Source organism: Penaeus monodon, chromosome 40 (assembly GCF_015228065.2).
Source record: "Penaeus monodon isolate SGIC_2016 chromosome 40, NSTDA_Pmon_1, whole genome shotgun sequence".
In the NCBI taxonomy this organism is placed as follows: Eukaryota; Metazoa; Arthropoda; class Malacostraca; order Decapoda; family Penaeidae; genus Penaeus; species Penaeus monodon.
Genome location: NC_051425.1, coordinates 11974455 through 11999454, shown reverse-complemented (window position 1 = coordinate 11999454; position 25000 = coordinate 11974455). Strand labels below are relative to the sequence as shown.

At 40.2% G+C, this 25000-nt stretch overlaps 1 protein-coding gene across 4 annotated transcripts in view; it reads left to right on the top strand.

Annotated features, from left to right (window-relative positions):
- The window catches only part of LOC119597843 (BTB/POZ domain-containing protein 6-B-like), an 89440-nt gene that overhangs the window by 35332 nt on the left and 29108 nt on the right, over positions 1–25000 (top strand). For 2 of the 4 annotated variants that reach the window (XM_037947495.1, XM_037947494.1), the window contains one exon: positions 10359–10517. Coding sequence is in view for 1 of the 4 variants with exons in the window: in XM_037947491.1 (XP_037803419.1) it covers positions 23146–23174 (29 nt within the window). In the remaining 3 variants the exon portion in view is untranslated. Of the gene's footprint in view, positions 1–6977; positions 7449–10358; positions 10518–23073; positions 23175–25000 lie in introns of those variants that run through there. The other 2 variants (XM_037947493.1, XM_037947491.1) reach the window with 2 other exon arrangements.

Below are 25000 nucleotides of genomic sequence, written 5' to 3'. Positions count from 1 at the left end.
ATTTATGATAACGCTATGTGATAACAAGAATATACAATAGAAGTACCTTAATAAAAGATAGCACATAATAGCATAATGATCATCTTCATATATAATAACGCAATGTAATAACCATGATACAGAATCTTAATTATACAGAGAACATAATCATTAAATAGTAAAACCGAGAACTCCCTTGTGTAAGTACAAATAACAAGTGACATAAGTAATAAGTTAAATGACATTATTTTGCGAATCCATTTATAACTTGTTAGGGCAGACCTTTAAGGCTGAAAATTCTCTGAGTAACAATGAGAATCTCGGCTTTATGGCAGTGACCTTGAACGAACACCGAAAGGTCTTCAGCGTTGGGTTAAGACAGAAGGGAGGAGGGAGGGGGGGAGGGGGGGAAAGAGGGAAGTGGGAGAAACAGGGAGGATGACGGGAGACGAAGAAAGAAGAGGGAGAGACAACAACATCAACAACAATTATGATATTAATAATAATGATAGTGATGATAATAATAATTATCCTTATTATAGTAAAAGTTATAATATTAATAATAGTAAAGTTACCAATAAAAAAAAAAACAATAACAAAAAACAAACCATTACAAAACACGTACATAAACAGTAGCAAAAAAAGATACCGATAAAAAAAAAAAAAAAATAAATAAAATAAAAAAAACACTTGAAGTCCTCATTACTTCCGGGTCGCGATGTGGTTTTGTGTTGACATCATCAAACCCACTCGAACAGCTCATTTATCTTTTTTCGCCTTTTTTTCTTACTGTTTTTATTCGTGTGTGGGTGGTTTGTTTGTTTATTTGCTTTTTTTGTTTGTTTGTTTATTATTAAAGGGGTCTATAGTGAATACAAACGCCGGTGCATATGTGGACGTATATGCGCACACTTGCAACCCAGCGCTTATTCTCTGTCTCTCTCTCTCTCTCTCTCTCTCTCTCTCTCTCTCTCTCTCTCTCTCTCTCTCTCTCTCTCTCTCTCTCTCTCTCTCTCTCTCTCTCTCTCTCTCTCTCTTCTCTCTCTCTCTCTCCTCTCTCTCCCTCTCTCTTTTCTCTCTCTCTCTCTCTCCTCTCTCTCCTCTCTCTCTCTCCTCTCTCTCTCTCTCTCTCTCTCTCTCTCTTCTTCATTATTCCTTCCTGTCTTTTTTTCATCTTTATTTTTTAGCCTTTTTCGTATTTTTTGTTTTCTCCTTTTATTCATTTTGTCTTCTTTTCTGTTCTGATTTGTTGTTATTAATATTTATTATCATTATTATTATTATCATCATCATTACTATTATTTTTATTATTATTATTATTATTATTATTATTATTATTATTATTATATTATCATATTATTATTATTATTATTATATTATTATATATATATATTAATTATTATTATTATTATTATTATATATTAATTATATTTTATATAGATTATATTATATAAATATAATAATATATATATATAATAATATTATCATAATAAAACGATTTCTATACTGATCATTCATTTTAAAAAAAGTTGAATTGAAAAAATAATAATAATAAATCAAAGTTTAAATATTGGTCGGTAGTTCTAATTATAACGATAATAGGGAAGTGTTATAAGATTAGCTAAAAATAAAAAATAAATAAATAAAAAAAGGCAAAGAAAAAACACGAGTTTCCCCTACGACCATGACATTAAGAACAGTTGACAGAAAACGGGATCTTAAAAGAAAACGAGGGATGCAAAACCGCAATCGAAGGTTGAGATTTCCAAATTTTGCAAAATTTGGAACAGTGTCCTCTTCTCTTTCTCTTTTTATTATTTTTATACTTATACCCTTCTTACTGTCTCTCTCTCTCTCTCTTCTCTCTCTCTCTCTCTCTCTCTCTCTCTCTCTCTCTCTCTCTCTCTCTCTCTCTCTCTCTCTCTCTCTCTCTCTCTCTTCTCTCTCTCTCTCTCTCTTCTCTCTCTCTCTCTCTCTCTCTCTCTCTCTCTCTCTCTCTCTCTCTCTCTCTCTCTCTCTCTCTCTCCTCTCTCTCTCTCTCTCTCCTCTCTCTCTCTCTCTCTACTCCACATCACTACATCTCTCACACTCACTCCCATCCCACACACACACACACACACACACACTCACCTTATCTGTTATTATCACAATCATCAGCAGAATAAGTATCAAGTATCAGTAATTGTAACACCATTTTCACTATTCCTAATATCATCACTAATACTACTGCTATTCCTGCCGGTTATTTTCACCCTGCATGTGCAAGGAATTCCATCATCACTATCATTTTTTATTATTGTGATGATGATGATGATGATGATGATGATGATGATGATGATGATGATGATGATGATGATGATGATGATGATGATGATGATGATGATGATGATTATGATTATGATATTATTATTATTACTTTCATAGATATCATCACTACTACCATTGTTATTATCATCACTGTCGTCATCATCATCATTAGTATCATAATCATCATTATTATTACATTGCATACGGTAGTAGATATAAAAATCCACATTATATCTGCATTACATAACTACGTAATTATAAAGAAAATGATCACCTGCATTAGAAAATCACAGACAATCGGATTTATAAACGTAAAAAGTACCCAGATCCCTTTGATAAGGTATGCAATTCTTTTCAACGACTTGCATTCCCTATGCGTTTATGATAAGGCCGATGATACCTCCGTCGTCTATAAAGAGAATGACGAATTTCTGTTGGTACAAGAGCGCTATTTATCTTACAGTCTCTGCTAAGGAGCTGCTATGTAGGTTTCCATCGTCTCTTTGCGGATTGCTTTCCAGGAAGCTGTTTCACTTCCTTTTCCCCGTAATCACTTATATGCTTATTAAATTTCGAACGAATCGGGTTGTTCTTTATTATCAATGTAATAAATATGAATGTAATACGCACCTAAAATTGTCTCACAAATACTTCAAATTACATACCTATAACTACCTCATAAAAAAATGAAATACACACCCATAACAGCCTTGCCTCATAAATATCTCCAATTACCCACTTGTAACTCCCTCATGAAAATCTCAAAACATCCAATCGTAATTATCTCATAAATAACTCAAAATACCCTCTTGCAACTACCTCACAGATATCTCGAAATACCCACTTGTTACCACCTCATTTATATCTCAAAATACACACCTATAACTTCCTCATTTGGAAGACTGGAAAATTCTTTTGCCTTGGACTTCCAGAACCTTACAACAACAGTGCCAATGAACACAATGAACAATCTGTACGCGAGGAATTTCCGTAACTTTTTTTCGGCGAAATTGATAAATATAGCAGGTAGTTTGTTTAGTTTAGTCCTTTATTTACCACCCTGGCTAGTTGTAGTACATTTGATGCATGGTCACGTTATATAATACGTTTGGATTTTAGGCTATAACATCATTATGATAAGTACTATATCAGTTAACGGAAAGGAACAATTACACAGTCCTTTATCTACTCATCTGTCACGCCGGCGCACAGCTTGGGCGTGGAAAGGCACTGCTACATTTGATATGCGATCACGTCTACTACTAAATTTAGGATACAACATAAGTATATCTTCTAAGACATCAGATGACATGAAATGGTCCCATAGTTCTCCGTACCTCATGCTTGAAAGGCTGTAACACATGGCACGCTGAGATATAGTGTACAAGTGTTCGCTTATATTCTTCATTACACAGTTTACACTTTCTTTGACATTGCAAACTGTACTGACCTGCCAATACAATCTATATCCCAAGCCTGATTCTTCCGGTCACAGTATCGCACTGTCTCGTTCTTGTTTTATATAAACCATAGATGAATGAATCTTGCCTAAACCGGTCATAGTGCTCTATGCTACAGCTTCGAGAATTAATCAGCTCATTCAAGTCCTCTTTGAAGGAAGCTTTAATGCTGTATAAAATCCAAGAAAGAGGAATCCCACGATCTATATCCACAATGGCAGCTAGTTAAGTTAGAAGTGATCCTGTAAAGTATGATCATATTGGCAGCTAGAACTGTCAGTCTAGGCGCAGGCAGTCCGTAGAATTATGTTCTGTACGTCTGCCATTTTGGAATATCTGTAGCCAGGTGGGGGAGGGGGAGAAGGGGGGTTTAATTATCTAGAAGCTTATCAAGGGTCGATATTTCATTATATACTGCGGAGGGAAATGCATGAAATCGATTTTAGTTTGGTTTGGTATTTTTATTTGTTTTCATAACTCGGCCCAGTAATGTGAAATATCTTATCTAAATCAGCCCACACACAAAGCCTAAAATGCTTAACTAGATATTGCCGCGGAAATTAGCTTCGTTTTTCTTACCGTTGAATTCTGGAGGTAGCATGCTTTTCACGGAAAAGAAATATGAGGTAATACTCGAAAAAAAACAAGTTTCCCGGACACAGCTCACCAAATAAGCTTTCAGGTGAGCGCCATTACGTCAGCATTACTTCGCTCTCGGTTGTATAAATATCTGATGTATTTCCTTTCCTTGTGGCACTGAGCTGGCGGCATTGATCATAATATAAATATTTATCGTGACATTAGATCGACAGGGGAGGAGGGGCGGGGGAAGGGGGGTCACTAGGCCCGTTTTCTGTTGGCAACCTAGGCCTTTCTCTCCGTTTTCTTTGACGTTTCCGTAATCCTATAGTTAAGATATTTCATCGATTCCCCGTCACGTCAATGGCGAAAATCATCAGACTTTTGTGCGGTGACTCAGACTCAAAAATGTCAATCTCATCGAATTTGAAAGTAGTCGCTGACTTGCCAATCGGAAAATAATTGGATAACAGTTTTATCCTTGCGCTCCCTCCTCCCCAAGCACGGAGATATCATTAGACAAGGACCAATCACTAGTCCCTTAAGAGGCTAATGGGATCCTTCTGACTAGATCGAATTGACTCCCATCAGTCTGAAATACCATGCTGAACGTATTAATTGCCGTTGATTACGGGAATAGAAGTTGAAATGGCTGCTCGGAGGTATGGAGAGAGAGAGAGAGAGAGAGAGAGAGAGAGAGAGAGAGAGAGAGAGAGAGAGAGAGAGAGAGAGAGAGAGAGAGAGAGAGAGAGAGAGAGAGAGAAATGGCCGCGTATTGATCGGGGGTTGGCAGGCAGAGATCTGTTTTTTCTTTCTTTCTTTCTTTCTTTCACTCTTTTTTTTCCATTCCTTTAAATAAATGTTGGAAATACATATATCTTCTGTTTATTTTTTTTTATTTCAGTGAAGTCATTGTTATTGCTTCCTGTTACTGATAATAGTGATGGTCGTGATCATGATAATAATAGTAATGACAATAATAATAATAATAATAATAATAATAATAATAATAATAATAATAATAATAATAATAATAATAATGATAATAATGATAATGATAATTATAGTAAGAATAATAATGATGATGATGATAATAATAATGCTAATAATAATAATATAATAGGAAGACGAAGGAGAACAATAATAATGATAATAATAATGATGATAATGAAAATAACGATGATAATATTAACAAAAATAATGATGATAATAATAATGATGATGATGACGATGATGATGATGATGATGATGATGATGATGATATAATGATAATGATGATAATAATAATAATAATAATAATAATAATAATAGTAATAATAATAATAATGATAATAATAATAGTAATCATAATCATAGTAATAAAAACGATCATGATTAATTACTTATTATCGCTATTATTGTTACCACCATCATTACGATGAAAATATAATGTTATTACCATTACTATCATTACTCATCATTACTACCATCATCATTGTTGCTGTTTGTGCTATCGCTTTTATCAGAATGAGAGACGAACCGCGACACTGACAGCAAATTCAGCTCTACATAAGGATGTGTATAACATTACCATTATCACAAAACGCTGAACAAGACGAGTAGATACGAGACGAGGAAAGAGGATTGACGAAGTGAAGAGAGATGAAGAGAGAATGAGGAGAGAGAGAGAGAGAGAGAGAGAGAGAGAGAGAGAGAGAGAGAGAGAGAGAGAGAGTGAAAAAGAGAGAGAGTGGGGGAAAGAAAGAAAAAAAAAAAAAGAAAGAGACTGAAAGGGAGAGTGAGAATGAGGGATATAAAAAAGAAAGAGGAAGAAAGAGAAAGAGGTGGGAGAACAAAAGAGGAGAGAGAGAGAAATGGATAGATAGACAGAAAGAGATAGAGAGAGAGAGAGAGAGAAGGAAGGAACTGAATCAGTGTAACATCAATCCTGAGTTTGTGGCTCTGAATATGGCACCCAACTTACCAGAAGGTCACCGTGACGACCTCCATGACTAATCAATGTCTGGAGCTGCAGTGTGTTGACAGAGAGAGAGGGAGTAGAAAGGGAGATAGGGAGAGAAAGAGAGGGGGAGGGAAAGAGAGCGAGAGAGAGGGGTAGGGAGGAAGGGAGGGAAAGAGAGAGAAAGGGAGATAGAGAGAGAGAGAGGAGAGACTGAAAGAGAGAGAGAGAGAGAATGAGTGACAGACAGGGCGGAGACAGACAGACAGGGAGAGCAAGAGCGAGCCAGCAAGAGGACGGGCTGGCGGAGGGAAGCGAGTGGCACTGTGGCCACACGTGAGAGCGCACGCCCGTGACCGCTCTGCCGTTTGCAAATGCTGGCGATTGCTTGCGCGCGGGATTTGCTCCGACGCCCGCAAGCACAAGACACAAATCAAAAGCAAACAGGCTATGTTGACATCGCCGGAGGATGTCATAGCCCCCAGTCGCCGCTTGTTTATGTTAATGTGCCGACCCCGCTAGCACGAACCGGGGCGCGGAGGCCGAGCCGTCGCCAGGAGGACCTTCCCCCTCGCTCCGGGCCTCCTTCGGGAGAGCGGCAGCCCGACGGAGCCCCGACGGAGCCTCGACGGACAGAGGGGAGCGCCCACCCGAGCGACAGCCGACGGGGCCGACCAAGGAGCAGCTTGAATGGGGTTTGCCGAAGCTTTAATTACAGCGTCCCCCGCGACAGGAAACCCCTTATCTGCCGGGGAACATCTGCAGCGCCGGCCTCTCGCTCCTTCAGTGTCGGGCGATGTGGTCTTCGGTGACGGAGTGCCTGACGATGCTCGTTAGCGAGGGACTCGGTCTCTGTGATCTGCCTAAGGCTTTGGTGACTTTCGGCGCAGTGGCCTTCGCCGTGTTTCCCTTCGTGTTGTGTTTCCGAGAAGCCACAGAATTCCTCTCGACGTTCCCTTGGCCGCCCAGACTCCTGCCCAAGTGAAGGACGAAGGGAAAGCCACGTTTAAGCAATGGAAAAACTATTTCTGAGCGATAGAGAACACCAAGCGATTCGCGAAGCTATCATGGGGTTGAGGAAAACAATGGTGCCAGTGCCAGAAGACATGACGCTGCCACATGACACGGCAGAGGACCCGGGTTTGGGTCACCCCATCTTGGCACTCCTCCTTCTCAGTTTGAGTGTCAGTAATGCCAATAGTTTTTCCTTGGTAGTGTGACTTAAACTCGAAAATGGAGATCTTTATGCTCTGGGTTTCGTGTGTCTACACATTCAGGATCTCTACGATTTTATTAATTAACCAGATTTTATAAAAGTTTAAAGGAGCTTGCTACCTCCATGAAAGAAGACAGAGACAGAAACATTGACAGACAGACGGACAGACAAACGGAAAGAGCCAGACAGATAGATAGAAAGAGAGAGAGAGAGAGAGAGAGAGAGAGAGAGAGAGAGAGAGAGAGAGAGAGAGAGAGAGAGAGAGAGAGAGAGGGAGAGAGAGAGAGAGAGAGAGATGGAGACAAAGAAAGATATATAAATATATATATATATATATATATATTAATATATATATATATATATATATATATATATATGGAGGCTCAGAGAGAGAGAGAGATAATAGATAGATAGATAGATAGAAGGAGAGAGAGAAGAGAGAGGAGAGAGAGAGAGAGGAGAGAGAGAGAGAGAGAAGAGAGAGAGAGAGAGAGAGAGAGAGAGAAAGAGAGAGAGAGAGAGAGAGAGAGAGAAAGAGAGAGAGAGAGAGACGGAGACAGAGAAAGATATATATATGTATATATATTATATATTATATATATATATATATATATATATATATATATATATATATATATATATATATATAATATATATATATATATATATATATATATATATATATATATATATATATATATATATAGGTAGCTCAGAAGAGAGAGAGAGAAAGAGAGAGAGAGAGAGAGATAGATAGATAGATAGATAGATAGAGAGAGAGAGAGAGAGAGGAGAGAGAGAGAGAGAGAGAGAGAGAGAGAGAGAGAAAAGAGAGAGCGAGAAAGAAAGAAAGAGAGAGAGAGAGAGAAGAGAGAGCGAGAAAGAAAGAGAGAAAGAAAGAGAGAGAGAGAGAGAGAGATGTACGAGCATGCATTCATGCGCTTGTGTGTGAATTTACATATGGATATTACACATGCATATGTATATAAATATGAGGCAGATGATATAGCAGTTTCGAAATTCCTCCTGGATTACATTTTCAGACTTCAAGACGAAATCCAAAAAGATTATGAAACAGTTATCGAATCTTCCAATAAGCATTTATAATAATAATATTAGTTATCATTATCATCATCATCATCATCATCATCATCATCATTATTATTATTATTATTATTATCATTATTATTATTATTATTATTATCATTACTATTATTACTATTATATTACCATTATTATCATCATTATTAATTTTATTAAAAGCATTATTATTGATATTACCTTATTATTATTATTATTATTATTATTATTATTATTATTATCATTATCATTATAATTTTTTTATTATTATCATTATCTTTATTATTTTTTATAATTATTATTATCAGTATTAATAATAATAATGATACTATTATTATTATATATATTTTTGGGGCTACGTTGTTTTCCTTCGTCCCAAGCCCTAAATTTTCCTATGTCTTTCATCTTAGCGTCCTTGGAAATATGCATAAGATGATAATGAACAATTTCTTTTCGTTTACTTTGAGAAATTACAACACGTCAAAAAAAGGTCCATTATACTTTTTAATATAAAACTCGAAAGCTCGCTCGCGGACGCAGGTTGTGCAATGGCGCCGACCTCCTCTCCTGCGTCGCTGTGCCTCTCCTCTCTTATTCCCTTTCCTCTCCCTTTATCTCTCCTCTCTCTTATTCCCCTTTCCTTTCTCGCGTCTTCTTTGTCTCTCCTTTCTCTTTTTTTTTCTTTCTTGTGTCTTCTTTATCTCTCCTCTCTCGCTCTTCCCCTTTCCTTTCTTGCGTCGCCTTTATCTCTCCTTTCTCTTATTCCTCTTTTCTTTCTTTATTGTGTCTCCTTTGTTTTCTTCTTTCGTTCTTTTTTTTCAAATTTCTTGCTTTATCTCTCATTTCTTCTTTTTTTCTCCTTTTTCTTTCTCTCCCTCCTTTCTTCATTTTCTCTCTCCTTCTTTCTCGTATCTTTTTTCTCTCCCTCATTTCTTCTTTTTCTCTCTCTCTACCTATTCTTCTTTTTCCTTCTCTTCTTTCTCGTGTCTTCTGTCTCTCCCTCTTTTTCTCCCTCATTTCTTTTTTATCTCTCTCTAATTCTTCTTTCCCATATCTCTTTTTCTCCTTCATTTTTTCTTCTTCTCTCTCCTTCTCTCTGCGTGTTCTTTCTCTCCCTCCTTTCTCCTTTCTTCTCTCTCTCTCCTTTTCCTCTCTCATTTTTTCCTTTCTCGCCTTCTTTTTTCCCACAACAATAAGTGATAAAGATAATGATAACTGATAGTGTCGATGACGGTAATGATAATAAATGACAAAGCTAGTAATAATTGTTAGTGTCGATGTTTTATCGTTATTACAGACAAAATAAAAGTATTGTTATCATTATTACATTTTTATAAGAATCTTATGATCATCATCATTTCTATAATCATAATCATTGTGATTACTCTTCATATTGTCATTATGATCATTTTAACTGATAATTAATTTCACTTGTTGTTGATGGTAATGATGATAAAATGATGATAATGGTGATGATAATAATAGTGATAATAAGGATTATAATTATGATAATAGTGATAATAATAATAATAACAATAATAATTATTATTAAAATAATAGTAAAAATAATGCTAATAATAATGATAATAATAATAATAATAATAATAATAATAATAATAATAATAACAATAATAATAATAATAATAATAATAATAATAATAATAATAATAATAATAATAATAACAGTAACAATTCATTCACTCCCTGATTTTTTTATTAATATTTTTATTTATTTTTATCTATTGATTTTCCCCGTTGCTTTGGCCCTTCGTCACCGCGCCTCGCTCCTCTCCCGCAGAAGGACGACCTCCACTCCGGCAGCGCGCGGCCTCCCTCGCTCGCCGCCCACCTCGACATGGGCGCGAATCTCCCCTTCAGAAAGCAGAAGACGCCGCCCACGCCCATCTCCACGCCCACGCCACCCATGGCCGCCCAAAGCTGTAGACCGCTTCCAGGAGTGAGTGTTGTGTCGCTTACAGATTTTTTTATTTTTATTATTATTGATCTTGTTTTATTTCCGTGTTTAATTTAGAGGTTGATTTGGCATTTTATTGTCCATTTATTGAGTTCCTACTTTATGATTTTTTTTTCTACCTATTTCATTTATTTATTCATTTATAATGAGTATTACGTCTTAATATTCTACTAATTTACTCTCACACACACACACACACACACACACACACACACACACACACACACACACACACACACACACACACACACACACACACACACACACACACACACACACACACACACACACACACACACACACACACACACACACACACACACACACACACACACACTCGAGACGTAACGTATTTGTCGCTTCCTTTCTCCCTATTTTATTTTATTTCTTTGTTTACGTATGGATGAACGGATGAACAGATAAATGGATAAACAGATAAATGGATAAACAGATAAATGGATAAACAGATAAATGGATAAACAGATAAATACAGTATGGAGTGGATGGGAAATAGATGATAAAGAAAAGGTAAATTGATAAATGGATAAGTACAATACGAAGGAGTGGGTGAGAAACAGGTGATAAAGAATGGGTATATGGGAATATGGATAAATACATTATGAAAGAATGGATGAGAAACAGATGATGAAGGACAAAGACTAAATAAGCGAACAAGAGAACACGAATAAATAAAACTGCAATTGCGTAACATGGCTTGATAAAAAAGAGCATTAATACGTTTTAGACGCCGGGGAGGAAACTGCAGGATACTCTCGCTGTCATAGGATGCCTGGATGAACTCACAGGGGATGAAGGAAGGGGGTGGGGGTGAAGGAGGGGGTGAAGGAGGGGGATGGGGGTGCAGGAGGGGGTGAAGGAGGGGGGTGGGGGTGCAGGAGGGGGGAGTAGGGATTTAGAGTGGGAGTTTAGGAGGGGGATTGGGGGGGGGGTGAAAGAAAGAGGGATGAAATTGAAGGAACAGAGGAAGGGGCAACAGAAGCGAGCGAACTCACTTCACACATGTCAAATCATGAAAAGAACTCATCTTCTCTCTCTCTCTCTCTCTCTCTCTCTCTCTCTCTCTCTCTCTCTCTCTCTCTCTCTCTCTCTCTCTCTCTCTCTCCCTCCCTCCCTCCCTTTTTTCTGTCTTTCTTTCTTAATTTGAATATTAGGTGCAAGCGCGAGTACAGACGAAGGGCAAATAACTTATTGGTCTTTGTGTCTGACGTGGCACTGTGAGCTTATCGATGAGAGGGAGTGGCTGACACATGCATGGCACAAGTACACGGGTGTGCATAATGACACTTTGTACATAAATACATGCACACATTTTATGATATACGGATATGGATATGAACATTTACATACTCTATACACATGGATGTACACATTTATGAACTATACACACACGGGTGTACACATTTACAAACTATGCACACATGGTTCTACACACTCAAAAAATATGCGCACAAAGATGTACACAGTTACATGCTATACACATGTACACAGTTACATGCTATACACATGTACACAGTTACATGCTATACACATGTACACATATTCATACTATACACACATAGATGCACACATGCTCACACGCACATGTGCACGCAAGCACATTCATACACATATACACATCCCCTGTGATTCACAACAGATGGGAAGGTCACACTTTGGAAAAAGGGAAATGCTTTGATAAATTTAATAAATTATTTCCTCTCCCCCTTTCTCTCTCTTTCGTTCTCTCCTTCTCTTCTTTCCCTCCCCTTCTCTCTCTCTCTTTTATCTCAATAGACTTGTAATAAAAATCTCTCTCTCTCTCTCTCTCTCTCTCCCTCTCCCTCTCCCTCTCCTCTCTCCCTCTCCTCCTCTCCCTCTCCCTCTCCCCCTCTCCTTATCTCTCTCTCCCTCTCCCCCTCTCCTTATCTCTCTCTCCCTTTCTCCCTCTCCCTCTCCCCGTTCCTCCTTCCCTCCCTCATTCGACTCCTACGGAAGGATTCACAAGCAATAAATCCTACAAGAATAAACACGGTCAACATCGTTATTTCGTTAATTTATATTCCAAAAAAGATATCGCCCTGACATTCAAGATTTGCTTCGTTATCGGAATGTTTACTTTTAGGTCACGAAGAAGTGATTAAAAAATTCCTTTTTTTTCCTCTAAGCCGGCGATGGCTCTGATATCTTGACAGTCCAAAGACATGATTGATGCCGATCGTTGCGCGCGATGCTAGTGTGTCGCCAAGTCATTTTTCACCACTTTGTAATGGGGACTTTTTTTTTCTCTCCCTCTCTCCCTTTGCGTTCTGAAGAAATTAATTATTTTGTTGAAGGATTTAACGTTCTGGACGCGTGAGTGAGATATGAAATAGAAGGGGAAAAGGGAGGAATACTTGTGGATTGATTCTTTTTGAAGGTTATCGAAAGCAACGCCGCTGTGACGTTAGGCAAGCGTTAGCCACACCGATTGAAGAGACCGCCGAGGGAACGCTTAACCGACGTCTAGAAAAAAAAAATAATAACAACAACAACAACAACAACAACAACAACAACAACAACAACAACAACAACAATAATAATAAAAATCGAACTTCAATCACCCTAGGTTGCTGGTAGTGACCCGGTGTTTGATTTTAATTAGCAGATCTAAAGAAAAGAAAATAATAATAATAATTATAATAATAATAATAATAATAATAATAATAATAATAATAATGATAATAATAATAATGATAATAATAATAATAATAATAATAATAATAATAATAATAATAATAATAATAATAGGTAAATAAATAAATAGATAAATAAAAACGACGACTTTCTCCATTTCCAACAACTTGTAACGGTCATAACGAAATTTCTTCCCGACGTCACTTGGCGGGGGAAAAAAGTGGCCTTCGTCACTGCGTAAACAAAGATATCTCAATACAAGGTTTAGAAGATCTTTCAATATGAGGATTTACTACAAGATCTCTCGACGAGGGAGAAAGGCATGCGCCAGAGACAATGGAGGGGGGGAGGGAGGGTCGAGAAGCAGATGGAGCGATATTATGGATATGAATGCACAATGGTTATCTCAAGGGTAGTAGTGGCGGACGCATGCAAGGAGCTGAATTATGTATTTTGTCTTCTTGGAGAAGTGATAATTCCCTTCTCTCTTTTTTCTTCTTATTTTCTTGTATTTATTCTTGACATCGTTTTCTTCCCCGTGGTTAGTTTCTTCCTTGGTGATTTCCTTTTTCTTCTTCTTCTTCTTCTTCTTCTTTATCTTCCTTTTCCCGGATAAATAAGTTGTTTTTAATCCTGGACGAACTGTCTGTCTTCTTGAGGGAAAAAAAACATATACCAATGAATTTCTCTTATTGCCGATTTCTTTTTCTTCTTCGTCTTTCACATCGTAATTTCGTAGCTAAAAAGAAAGAAAGAAAGAGAAGAACAAGAAGAGAAAAGAAAAGAAAAAACATCACAACCTCTCTATTCAAACCTACATACCCCCCCTCCCTTGTAACCACCACGAACACGACCTCAGAATCATCACCCAGCCTATATCCCACGACCTTTGACCTCCCTTACCCCCATGTTGCAACATCTGACCTTCCCGAGTGACCTCAAAAGCACCAGCGAGTCCTTATCACGCACGCAGCCGCCACATCGCTCTAGGTAACGCGGTGCCGACGTACTTGTTGCCTCGCGCTTAATGACAGGCTGACCGGCTGCAAGGTCATTCCGCTCTCAGACTGACCGGCTGCTAAACTGACTCGTTGTTTGCCTCTCGTAGACCTGCCCTGTCCTCTCCTCTCATCTACTTTTCTCTCCTCTCCTCTCATCTCCTTTTCTCTCCTCTCATCGACCTGCCCTGTCCTCTCCTCTCATCTACTTTTCTCTCCTCTCCTCTCATCTTCTTTTCTCTCCTCTTCTCTCATCTCCTTTTCTCTCCTCTCATCTCCTTTTCTCTCCTCTCCTCTCATCTCCTTTTCTCTCCTCTCCTTTCTCTTCTCTTCTCTTTTCTCCTATCCTATCCCATCGTACCCTGCCCTACTCTACCATACCCTATCCTATCCTACCCTACCCTTTCCCTTAAGCTTTCAAGGTGTTTTATCAGACCATTCAGCTATGGGAGTGTTCATCTCTGTTCAACAATCATACTGTTCATTTACTCTATAATGTTCACTTACCAAACTGAACAGCTTTCGTTTTTCTTTTTTTCTTCTTCTTCATTTCTTTTCTTTCTTTCTTTTTAAATCTTACTTCTTACTTTTCTTTTTCTTCTCTTTTTTTTTTTTTTGTCTCACTTTTATTTTAGTCTTGCATTACTTACTATCTTCCTTTCCTTTTTTTCTCTCTTTCTAATTAATTCCATCGTTGAAAGAAACGACGATTTAAAAGGCTCTCGGGGACAGACGTGATTAAAGAGCGAGGGATGTAGCGACGGGATGTAATGCTGGTGACGAAATAACTTGGATTAGATTAGAGAAAAGAGGCACCATGTGTTCAGAGTTATGCGCGTCGGCGATGCAGATAAAATGACGATGATGAAGTACATGAGCAACGCCAGATAAAGAGGTAAATAAACAACTTGACAGAGACTCCCTTGCTCGAGCACGCATTGCCCCGCTCTCTTGTTTCGGTTTGATGTTTTGCTTCGGTTTGATGTTTCGGTTCGATGTTTCGGGTCGACGTTTCGGTTCGATGCTTCGGTTTGATGTTTTGCTTTGGTTTGATGTTTCGGTTCGACGTTTCGGTTCGATGTTTCGGTTCGATGTTTTGCTTTGGTTCGATGTTTCGGTTTGATGTTTCGGTTCGACGTTTCGGTTCGATGCTTCGGTTTGATGTTTTGCTTTGGTTTGATGTTTCGGTTCGACGTTTCGGTTCGATGTTTCGGTTCGATGTTTTGCTTTGGTTTGATATTTCGGTTTGATGTTTCGGTTCGACGTTTCGGTTCGATGCTTCGGTTCGATGTTTCGGTTCGATGTTTTGTTTCGATGTTTCAGTTCTCTGCTTGGGTTCCCTCCTTTGGTTCTCTGCTTTAATTCTCTCCTTCGCCTAACTGCCTCTGCACTGAGCCCTGCTTCCTTACCTAAGGCACCCTGCCTCAACCCCTGTCCTGGCTCTTGGCTCTGGCTCTGGCACGCGCTAGAGAAAAATATTTATGTACGTAAAAAGACAAAAATAAAAAAGAAAGAAAGAAAGAAAAAACAGCCGCCATCGCGAGCACATCCGGTGTCATTATCATATTATCTCCTCTCTCTCTTTCTCTCTCTCTCCCTTTCTTTCTCTCCACGTTCTTGTAAGAAAGATGACGGACGGGCGATGTGTATGCCTTATCCTCGTTTTCTATGTAGGAATATAAAAGGGGGGGGGGGGGCTTTTTCCCCTCCCCTTTCTTTTCTTTTTTCTCTCTCTTTTTTTTTCTTATTTTTCTGTCTCTTTGCTTTCTTTCTTTGTTTACTTTTGCGTGACGATAAAGAGCTTGTTTATATGACAGAAGATATACATCCGGTGCAAGTCATCCCTCAATAAAATAAAAGTATGTGGATTTCTGTACTGTACTGACATCACCATTCATCATCTAATTTTACAACACACTCTCCCGTACATACATATATGTGCACATGTTTGCATCGGATCACCAAGCCATTCACATTTATTCATTCACTCATTCATTCAAAAGCTACAAACATACATCAGTGTTTATGTTTACGTTGAATTCAGACCTTGGTTCATCTTAACGGTTATGTTAAGCACGAAATTTTAAAAGAGGAACAGACGGGGAAAAAATCCTGAATTATGAATAATAATAATATAATAACTGAATAACTCGTAGAGGATCGTAGATATAGCATCAAACGATAAATAGTGAATAAAATAAAGCATATGGTGAATAACCAACTATGATTGATACAAGTCAATAGTAGATACGATACAGAATATGGTAAATAGTACATGATTCACATCAGTCAGTGAATACCAGAGTATGCAACCCATAACAGATAGCAGTTACAACTGGATATAGGGTAGACAACACTGAATAACCACCACCAGTGACATCCACATGAGGGTATAAAGATGCCGATGGTGAATGACAAACAGTGAATCATAACTTTCATAGAAGAGGAAGAAAAAAAAAAACAAGTTTGTTTCATCACTCTAATCCAGAACAGAACAGGACACCAACCATATTGCTTTCACACTGATCTGGCAACACGGAGTCATGCAAATTCACGCGAACATACAGCGCATCAACGTGCCGAGCATGCAGAAGGGTGAAGCAGGCGGCGAGAGTGGCCTAACAACACGCCCAAGGGACACTGATAGACACTGTTTTGATACACAAAACTATGGCGATTATCTGTTTAATTGGCCTTGAATTTGTAAACAGTTCTTGAAGGAGGAGGGGGGAGGGGGGAGGAAGGAAGGGGGGAAAGGAGGAAGGAAGGAAGGGGGGGAGGGAGGAGGGCCAAAAGGAGGGGAGGAAGGAAGGGGAGAAGGGGGGAGGGGAAGAAGGAAGCAGGGCCGAAGGGGGAAGGGAAAGGGAGGAAGGAGAGGGGAGAAAGAAAGGAGAAGGGGAGGGAGAGAAGGAGAGGGGAATGGAAGGGACAGAAGGAGAAAGAGAAAGAGGAGAGGAAAAGGGGGATGGGAGGAGGGTGGGCGAAGGGGGGGAGTAGTACGGCGACCAGCGTGTCCTCATTAATATTCCGCTGAATGTGCTATACGGCGCCACGGGAGGAGTGCCACGCGGCTGGCACCCCCCCCCCTTTCTCCATGCCACGCCCTCCCCTCCTCCAGCCATCCATCCTTTTTTTCACAGAGATGTGTGTGTGTGTGTGTGTGTGTGTGTGTGTGTGTGTGTGTGTGTGTGTGTGTGTGTGTGTGTGTGTGTGTGTGTATGTGTGTGTGTGTTGTGCATGTATGTATGTACGTATGTATATATGTATGTATGTATGTATGTATGTATATGTGTCTGTTTATATGTTTACTCAGAAGGGACACACACACACGCGATTCAAATAACTACAAATATCTCCTAGAACCAAAAAAAAGAAAGAAAGAAAAGAAAAAAATACGTTCTCTTAACCCTTTTCTAAAAAAAGAAAAAGAAAAAAAAAGTTCGCGTTTCAGTATCTCTCTTACACAGAAAATTCCAGAAGCGGTGAAAGGATTTTTTTTCCCGTGAATCCTTCCGGACTCACGCCCCCCCCCCCTCCCCCCCCAACAGATTGACGCCCACCCTCCCTGCGGATTATTCGCGCCTCCTTGTTCAGAACGTACAAATTACGAACCTCTTATTTAATAGAAAATAACAAAACAAAAATTGATCAAACGAAAGAAACCAAAATCGATAAAAAAAATAAAAAAAAACGATTATAGGGAAAAAATATAAGAAACAAAAAAAAAAAACGAGAAGAAAAACGAAAAAAACGAAAAAACGAAAACCGAGAAAATAACGAAAACGGAAATAAAAACAAAACGAGAACCAAGCGCTCTTGAAGCCTCTTCAGCTTCGTTACTCTCCGCCTCGAATTACACGGGGAGGCGGGGGGGAGGGGGGGTCATTACGTCACTGAGACTTTGGTTTATTCATGACGGAAGGACCTGCGTTTGCGTTCAGGGAGGGAGAGAGAGAGAGAGAGAGAAGAGAGAGAGAGAGGAAGAGAGAGAGAGAGAGAGAGAAGAGAGAGAGAGAGAAGAGAGAAGAGAAGAGAGAGAGAGAGAAGAGGAGAGAGAGAGAGAGAGAGAGAGAGAGAGAGAGGAGAGAGAGAGAGAGAGAGAGAGAGAGAGAGAGAGAGAGAGAGGAGAGAGAGAGGAGAGAAGAGAGAGGAGAAGAGAAAGAGAGAGAGAAAGAGAGAGAGAGAGGAGAGAGAGAAGAGGAGAGAGAGAGAGAGAGAGAGAGAGAGAGAGAGAGAGAGAGAGAGAGAGAGAGAGAGAGAAGAAGAATTACGCGTTCATTTGGAAACAAGATAATGATTGTGTGTGTGTAAGAGAAGGCGAGAGAGAGAAGAAAAAAAAGAGAAAGAAACAGAAAGAGAGAGAGACAAAGAAAGAATGAGAAAACAAAAGAGAAATCGAAAGAGACATAGAGAGATGGAGCATTGATAACTGAGTCCTCTTTCCTTTGACTTACTATATAACATAATCTCTGCCTCGAAAGTTAACCCAAAGATGCCGAAGGAAAAATAAACATAGGTTATCTATCGCAACAACAACAACAACAACAACAAAACTACAATATTAGGCGAAAAAAAACATCAATAACAACATGCATAGGAGACTAATTACCATAAAAAATAACAGAGTACTAACATCAATAACACAGTATAAACATCAATAATAATGTAATAACACCAATAACAACACAGCAATAACATTAACAAGCCACAAAATCGGTTGGCGCAAGAAAATTAGATAAGCTGACTGGACAATCGGCGCTCCCAGTCAGCTGATTCGCGTTGAATCCAGTCAGATCAGCTGATTGACCGCAGTTTATTCGCCTCAAGTTGGACAAACAGTCAATTTCAGCTGACTTGCCGCTCACAGTCAGTCAATTCGCCCGCCTCAAGTTGGACAAACAGTCAATTTCAGCTGACTGGCCGCCCTCAGTCAGTCGACGGCGGTCACATGACTCCCAGAAGCCTTGTTAATGAACGGCCAAAGAGAAGCTGCGGCGATTTTCACGACTGTGCACAAAGGCGTTCGTTGTGCCTGCTTCCCCTTGCTTCTCCTCCTCCTCCTCCTCCTTTTCTTTCTCTTTTCTTCTTCCTTCTTCCTCTGCTCCTCCTTTCTCTTTCTCCTTCTTCCCCCTTTTTTTCTTATTTTCTTTCTTTTTCTCCTTCCCCTTCTCCTTCTCCCCTCTTTTGGGGAGGGGGGAGGAAAGAAGAGAGGAGGGAGGGGAAAGGAAAAAAAGATGGAGAAGAGGGAGATGGTGGGGAATGGAGAGGGGAAGGAGAAAAGGATGTTGGAGGGGGGAGGGGAAGGGGGGAGGAAGTGGTGGAAAGGGGGAGGGGGAGGGGGGAGGGATCGCAGGAATGAAGAATGAGTAGAGGAAAATATGCAGCGGAAATAACTCGTGACGTGTAATCTGTTTATAAAATGATGATGGTGGTGGTGATGATGGTGATGACAGTGGAGGTGTTGGTGGTGGTGATGATGGTGATGACAGTGGAGGTGTTGGTGGTGGTGATGAGGGTGATGTGACGTTGATGGTGATGATTATGGTGATATGATGATGGGGAAGATGATGCGATGGTGATGGTGATGTTGGTGAGTGATGATGATGGTAATAGTGATGGTGATGATGTGATGATGGTGCTAAAGGTGATGATGGTATTAATGAGGATGATTATGATGACAATGATAGTCTGCAATAATATTACCTATATGTATATATATACACATGTATGTAGGTATGTGAGTTTTTATATATAATTATGGATGAACGAATGAATGGATGAATACGAAAGGAAAGAAGGAAGGAAGAAAGAAAAGGAAGAAGGAAGGAAGAAAGGAAAGAAGGAAGGAAGAAAGAAAGGAAAGAAAGGAAAGAAGGAAGGAAGGGAAGAAGGAAGGAAGGAATGGAGTGGTGGAACTATGAACGTGTATATATGTACGTATGTATAGTGAGAGTGTAAGTGCGTGGGTGTGTTTGTGCGTCCGTGCGTTGGCTGGGAAATCCGCGGCCAAGGTGCGTAATGGAAACGACCGATGCGGACGGCTACGGAGAACTCTCCTGCGTACTCGAGCGGAAGCCGACTTCTAACCTGGTCCGCGTCGGGGTCTTTGGGGAAACGGAGGACGCAGGACGAGTCGGAGGAAAGGGGCGTAGGAAGCGGTATACGCACGCACACACACACACACACACACACACACACACACACACACACACACACACACACACACATATATATATATATATATATATATATATATATATATATATATATATATATGTGTGTGTGTGTGTGTGTGTGGTGTGTGTGTGTGTGTGTGTGTGTGTGTGTGTGTGTGTGTGTGTGTGTATACACTGTATTTTATGTATGTGAGTGTGAATATAAGTGTGTTTGTGTATATATCTTGAGTGTGCGTGAGTGTGTGTGTATACATAGTGCACGTCCATTCAGAAAACTGCCATACAGTAACTCACTATCTCTGCGATAACGAAATCCCTTACTTTCCGTAAAGTAATTTGCGTAACACTCTTTCTCCGAAGTTAACCTACATTGATAGACGCGCAACCATAAATGCAGGTTGCGCACAGACAGACAGACAGAGACAGAGAGAGAGAGAAAGAGAGAGAGAGAGAGAGAGAGAGAGAGAGAGAGAGAGAGAGAGAGAGAGAGAGAGAGAGAGAGAGAGAGAGAGAGAGAGAGAGAGAGAGAGAGAGAGAGAGAGAGAGAGAGAGAGAGAGAGACAGAGAGACAGAGACAGAGAGAAAGCGAGAAAGACGGAAAAAGACAACAGGGGAGAGGACGGAATTTCAGAATATTTCTCTCCCTTTTACAATATATCCGGGGAATACATCTCACGCGGTGAATCTACGTCTATCTGTCTGTCTGTCTGATTTGTCTGTCTACCTGTGTTTGTCTGTCTGTCTTTTTCTGTCTCTGTATCTCTCTCTCAGTCTCATATATATATATATATATATATATATATATATATATATATATATATATATATATATATATATATATATATAATATATATATATATATATATATATATATATATATATATATACATGTATATGTGTCTGTGTGTGTGTATTTCAGTCATTTAACGGTAGGTTCATATCTGAGCCGCCGTGGTCACAGCATGATACTTAATTGTAATTTTCATGTTGTGATGCTCTTGGAGTGAGTACGTGGTAGGGTCCCCAGTTCCTTTCCACGGAGAGTGCCGGTGGTACCTTTTAGGTAATCATTCTCTCTATTTATCCGGGCTTGGGACCAGCACTTGACTTGGGCTGGCTTGGCCACCCAGTGGCTAGGTAGGCAATCAAGGTGAAGTTCCTTGCCCAAATGAACAACGCGGCGGTCGGTGACTCGTACCCTCGAATTCAGATTGCCGTCGTGACAGTTTTGAGTCCGACGCTCTAATCATTCGACCACCGCGGTCTTGACGATTATGGGCTTCCATGATTTTTTTTCTTAGCAATTTAGACCGGTGGTTTGCCATTGCCTTCCGCCCGGTGTTTTTATCGAGTCACCATCTCTATTTACCCGGCACTGACTTGAGCTGGCTTGGCCACCCAGTGGCTAGGTAGGCAATCGAGGTGAAGTTCCTTGCCCAAGGGAAACAACGCACCGGCGATGACTCGAACTCTCGAACTCAGATTACCGTCGTGACAGTCCGACACTCTAACCATTCGGCCACCACGTCCCCATATATATATATATATATATATATATATATATATATATATATATATATATATATATATATATATGATGTGTGTGTGTGTGTGTGTGTGTGTATACATATATATATAATATAATATATTATATATATGTGGTGTGTTTTGTGTGTGTGTGTGTGATGTGTGTGTGTGTGTTGTATTATATATATATATATATATATATATATATATATATATATATATATATATATATATATATATATTCACACATACACACCACATCTACCTCATTCTCACTCTCTTTAATTGTGCCCGTCTTTAGTACAGCATATATCTTCTTACGTCTGTGTCTGTCTGTCTGCTTTCGTGTCTGTCTGCCTGCGTGTCTGCCCGTCCTTCACGCCTTACTAAAAGCATATTTCGCCACGTTCCTCCATTCCGAAAATGGGAAAGTGACGCCATTTGCCCATATAAGACGCATGCTGCAGGCCGGAAAATGATATTATAAAGAAAAGTATGAAGTAAATACCCACTGAATGATATGTACGCATTTAAAGCCTCATGTGACGCTTAGGTAAAGGGTTGTGACTAAGGCGCCTACGCATGCACGACCGCACGCACGCACACACGGACGGATGGATACAGCGAACATACGAACGCACACACGGCCGGACAAGCGGACATTATGCACACACACACACTTACACACACGGCCGAGTAAACGGACATTACGTACACACAAACACACACACGAGCGCGCGCGCGCACTTACACACACGGCCGGACGAACAGATAGAAACACACGCACGTACACACACGGCCAGACAAACTGACATTGCGCGCACAGATACGCACACGCACACTTATACATACGGCCGGGCAAACGGACATTACGCACACACAAACACACGCACACTGACACACATGGCTGGATGAACAGACACACATACACACAAACGCACACTCAGGGCCGGACAAACGGACATTACGCACACACAAACGCACACACACGGCCAGACGAACGGATACAACGCACGCACGCACGCACGCGAAAGACCCGGGTTAACGTATCTAAATCCTCTCTTTCCCCCCCCCCCCCTCGCTCCCCCCTCTCCCCCCTTCCCCCGGCGCACATTTCATAATAAAAAGCTGGGCGAACGCTGTATCTTGATCATTTCTCAAGCAACTCTCGCCGAGATAGCGTCTTCAATAGAAGCTCGTTTAGAATTTGATCTTTGACTTTGATCTAGAGCGACGATGCGCTGGCGCCGCTGGAAGAAACTAAGGTAAATCCGTTTTATTTTTTATTTCACGTTCATTTTTCTCTCGTGAGTATATGTCTATTTGTGTTGTATTTGTGCATATATAAGATCTTTTTTTTTCTCTATTATGTTGTTATTTATGTATTTTTTTATTTATTTCTTTAGCGGGGATGTGGAAATGATTAGCCTATGTTTCGTTAGTGTTGTGTTATCAACTTTGCAATATTGTTCAGCATTACTCAACAAATCTACGAACTGTATCTTTACGTGTGGCAAGTCACCGTCGAAATCAAGATCATTATCAATAATTCTAATCGTTATTAACATTGTTATTGTTATTATATGATCCCTGTTTTGGGTATCTTTGCCATGTCTCACCGTCCATTAATATTGATGGCTAATATTATCACTTTCATACTTACTATCATCGTTGCATCGCTACGAGAAAAGTAAACTAACACAGTAGGCGGTGAAATTAACAACAACGCCAGCAACAACATCAACAGCAAAAACAACAACAACAACAACAGCATTACCACTACCACATGAACAACGTAGCCATCATCATCACCACCATCACCACCACCATCAACAACAACAAAAACATCACCACCAACAACAACACCACCGTGGTACCACCATCACCACCACCAACACCACCGTGGTACCACCATCACCACCACCAACACCACCGTGGTACCACCATCACCAACAACAACACCACCGTGGTACCACCATCACCACCACCAACACCACCGTGGTACCACCATCAACACCAACAACAACACCGTGGTACCACCATCACCACCACCAACAACAACAACACCATCACCACCAACAACAACACCCGCAGCAAAATCGCCAACGAGACGGAGGCCACCGCGAGGAGCTGACAAAGCGGCGCCCAAAACGTTCTCGACAGCACGCCCACCGAACGCCTGGGAGAGGGGGGGGGGGATTCCATAATGAATCTGTCTCCGGCTGGGGTTGTGTGTGTGTGTGTGTGTGTGTGTGTGTGTGTGTGTGTGTGTGTGTGTGTGTGTTAGTGTGTGTGTGTGTGTGTGTGCGTGTCTGCGTATGTGCGTGTGTGTGTGTGTGTGTGTGTTATGTGTGTGTGTGTGTGTGTTTTCTATTTCTGTTTCTTTTCCTTTGTTCCTCGGGCGCTGTGGAGAGGGAGAGGGGCGGAGGAGGGAGAGGGAGAGGGGGGAGGAAGGAGGGGGGGTTGGATGGGGTGGAAGCACCCCTTCCCCCTTTCTCTCTTCTCCCTTATCTCTTCTTTCTTCTCCTTTCCCACTTCTCCCTGCTCCTTTCTCCCTCTCCCTCTCCCCTTACCTCTTCTCCCTTACCTCTATTCCCCTTCCTCTTCTCCCTTTTCCCTTACCCTTCTTTCTTCCCCTTTCTCCTTTCTCCCTTTTTCCTTCTCCTTCCTCCATTTCCCTTCTACCGCCCTTCCGCCCTTTGTGTCAGAAAGCAGAAAGACGAAAATAGAAATGATGATAAAGAGGAAGACAAAGAAAAAAAATGGAACTCAGAACAGAGGAAGAAGAGGAAGAAAAAGAAGAGAAGAAAGCAAACTAGAAAAAACAGAGAAGAGAACGGGAAGAAAAGAGAAGAAAATGAAGCACAGAAGGAAAATGAGAATATCCACGGAGAAAACAAAAGGAGAAAGATCAAACAGAAAAAAAAACAAGAGATCGAGGAAAAGCAAGTAAATCCAAAAATAAGAAAACGGAGAAGAGGAAACGAATAAGCGGAAGAAAGAAAAAATGGAGGCGAAAAAAGAAGGAAAAAAAAACTGATTGTGATAAAGTGTCTGACAAGATAAAATGGAGATTCTTCCGATAAGTAAA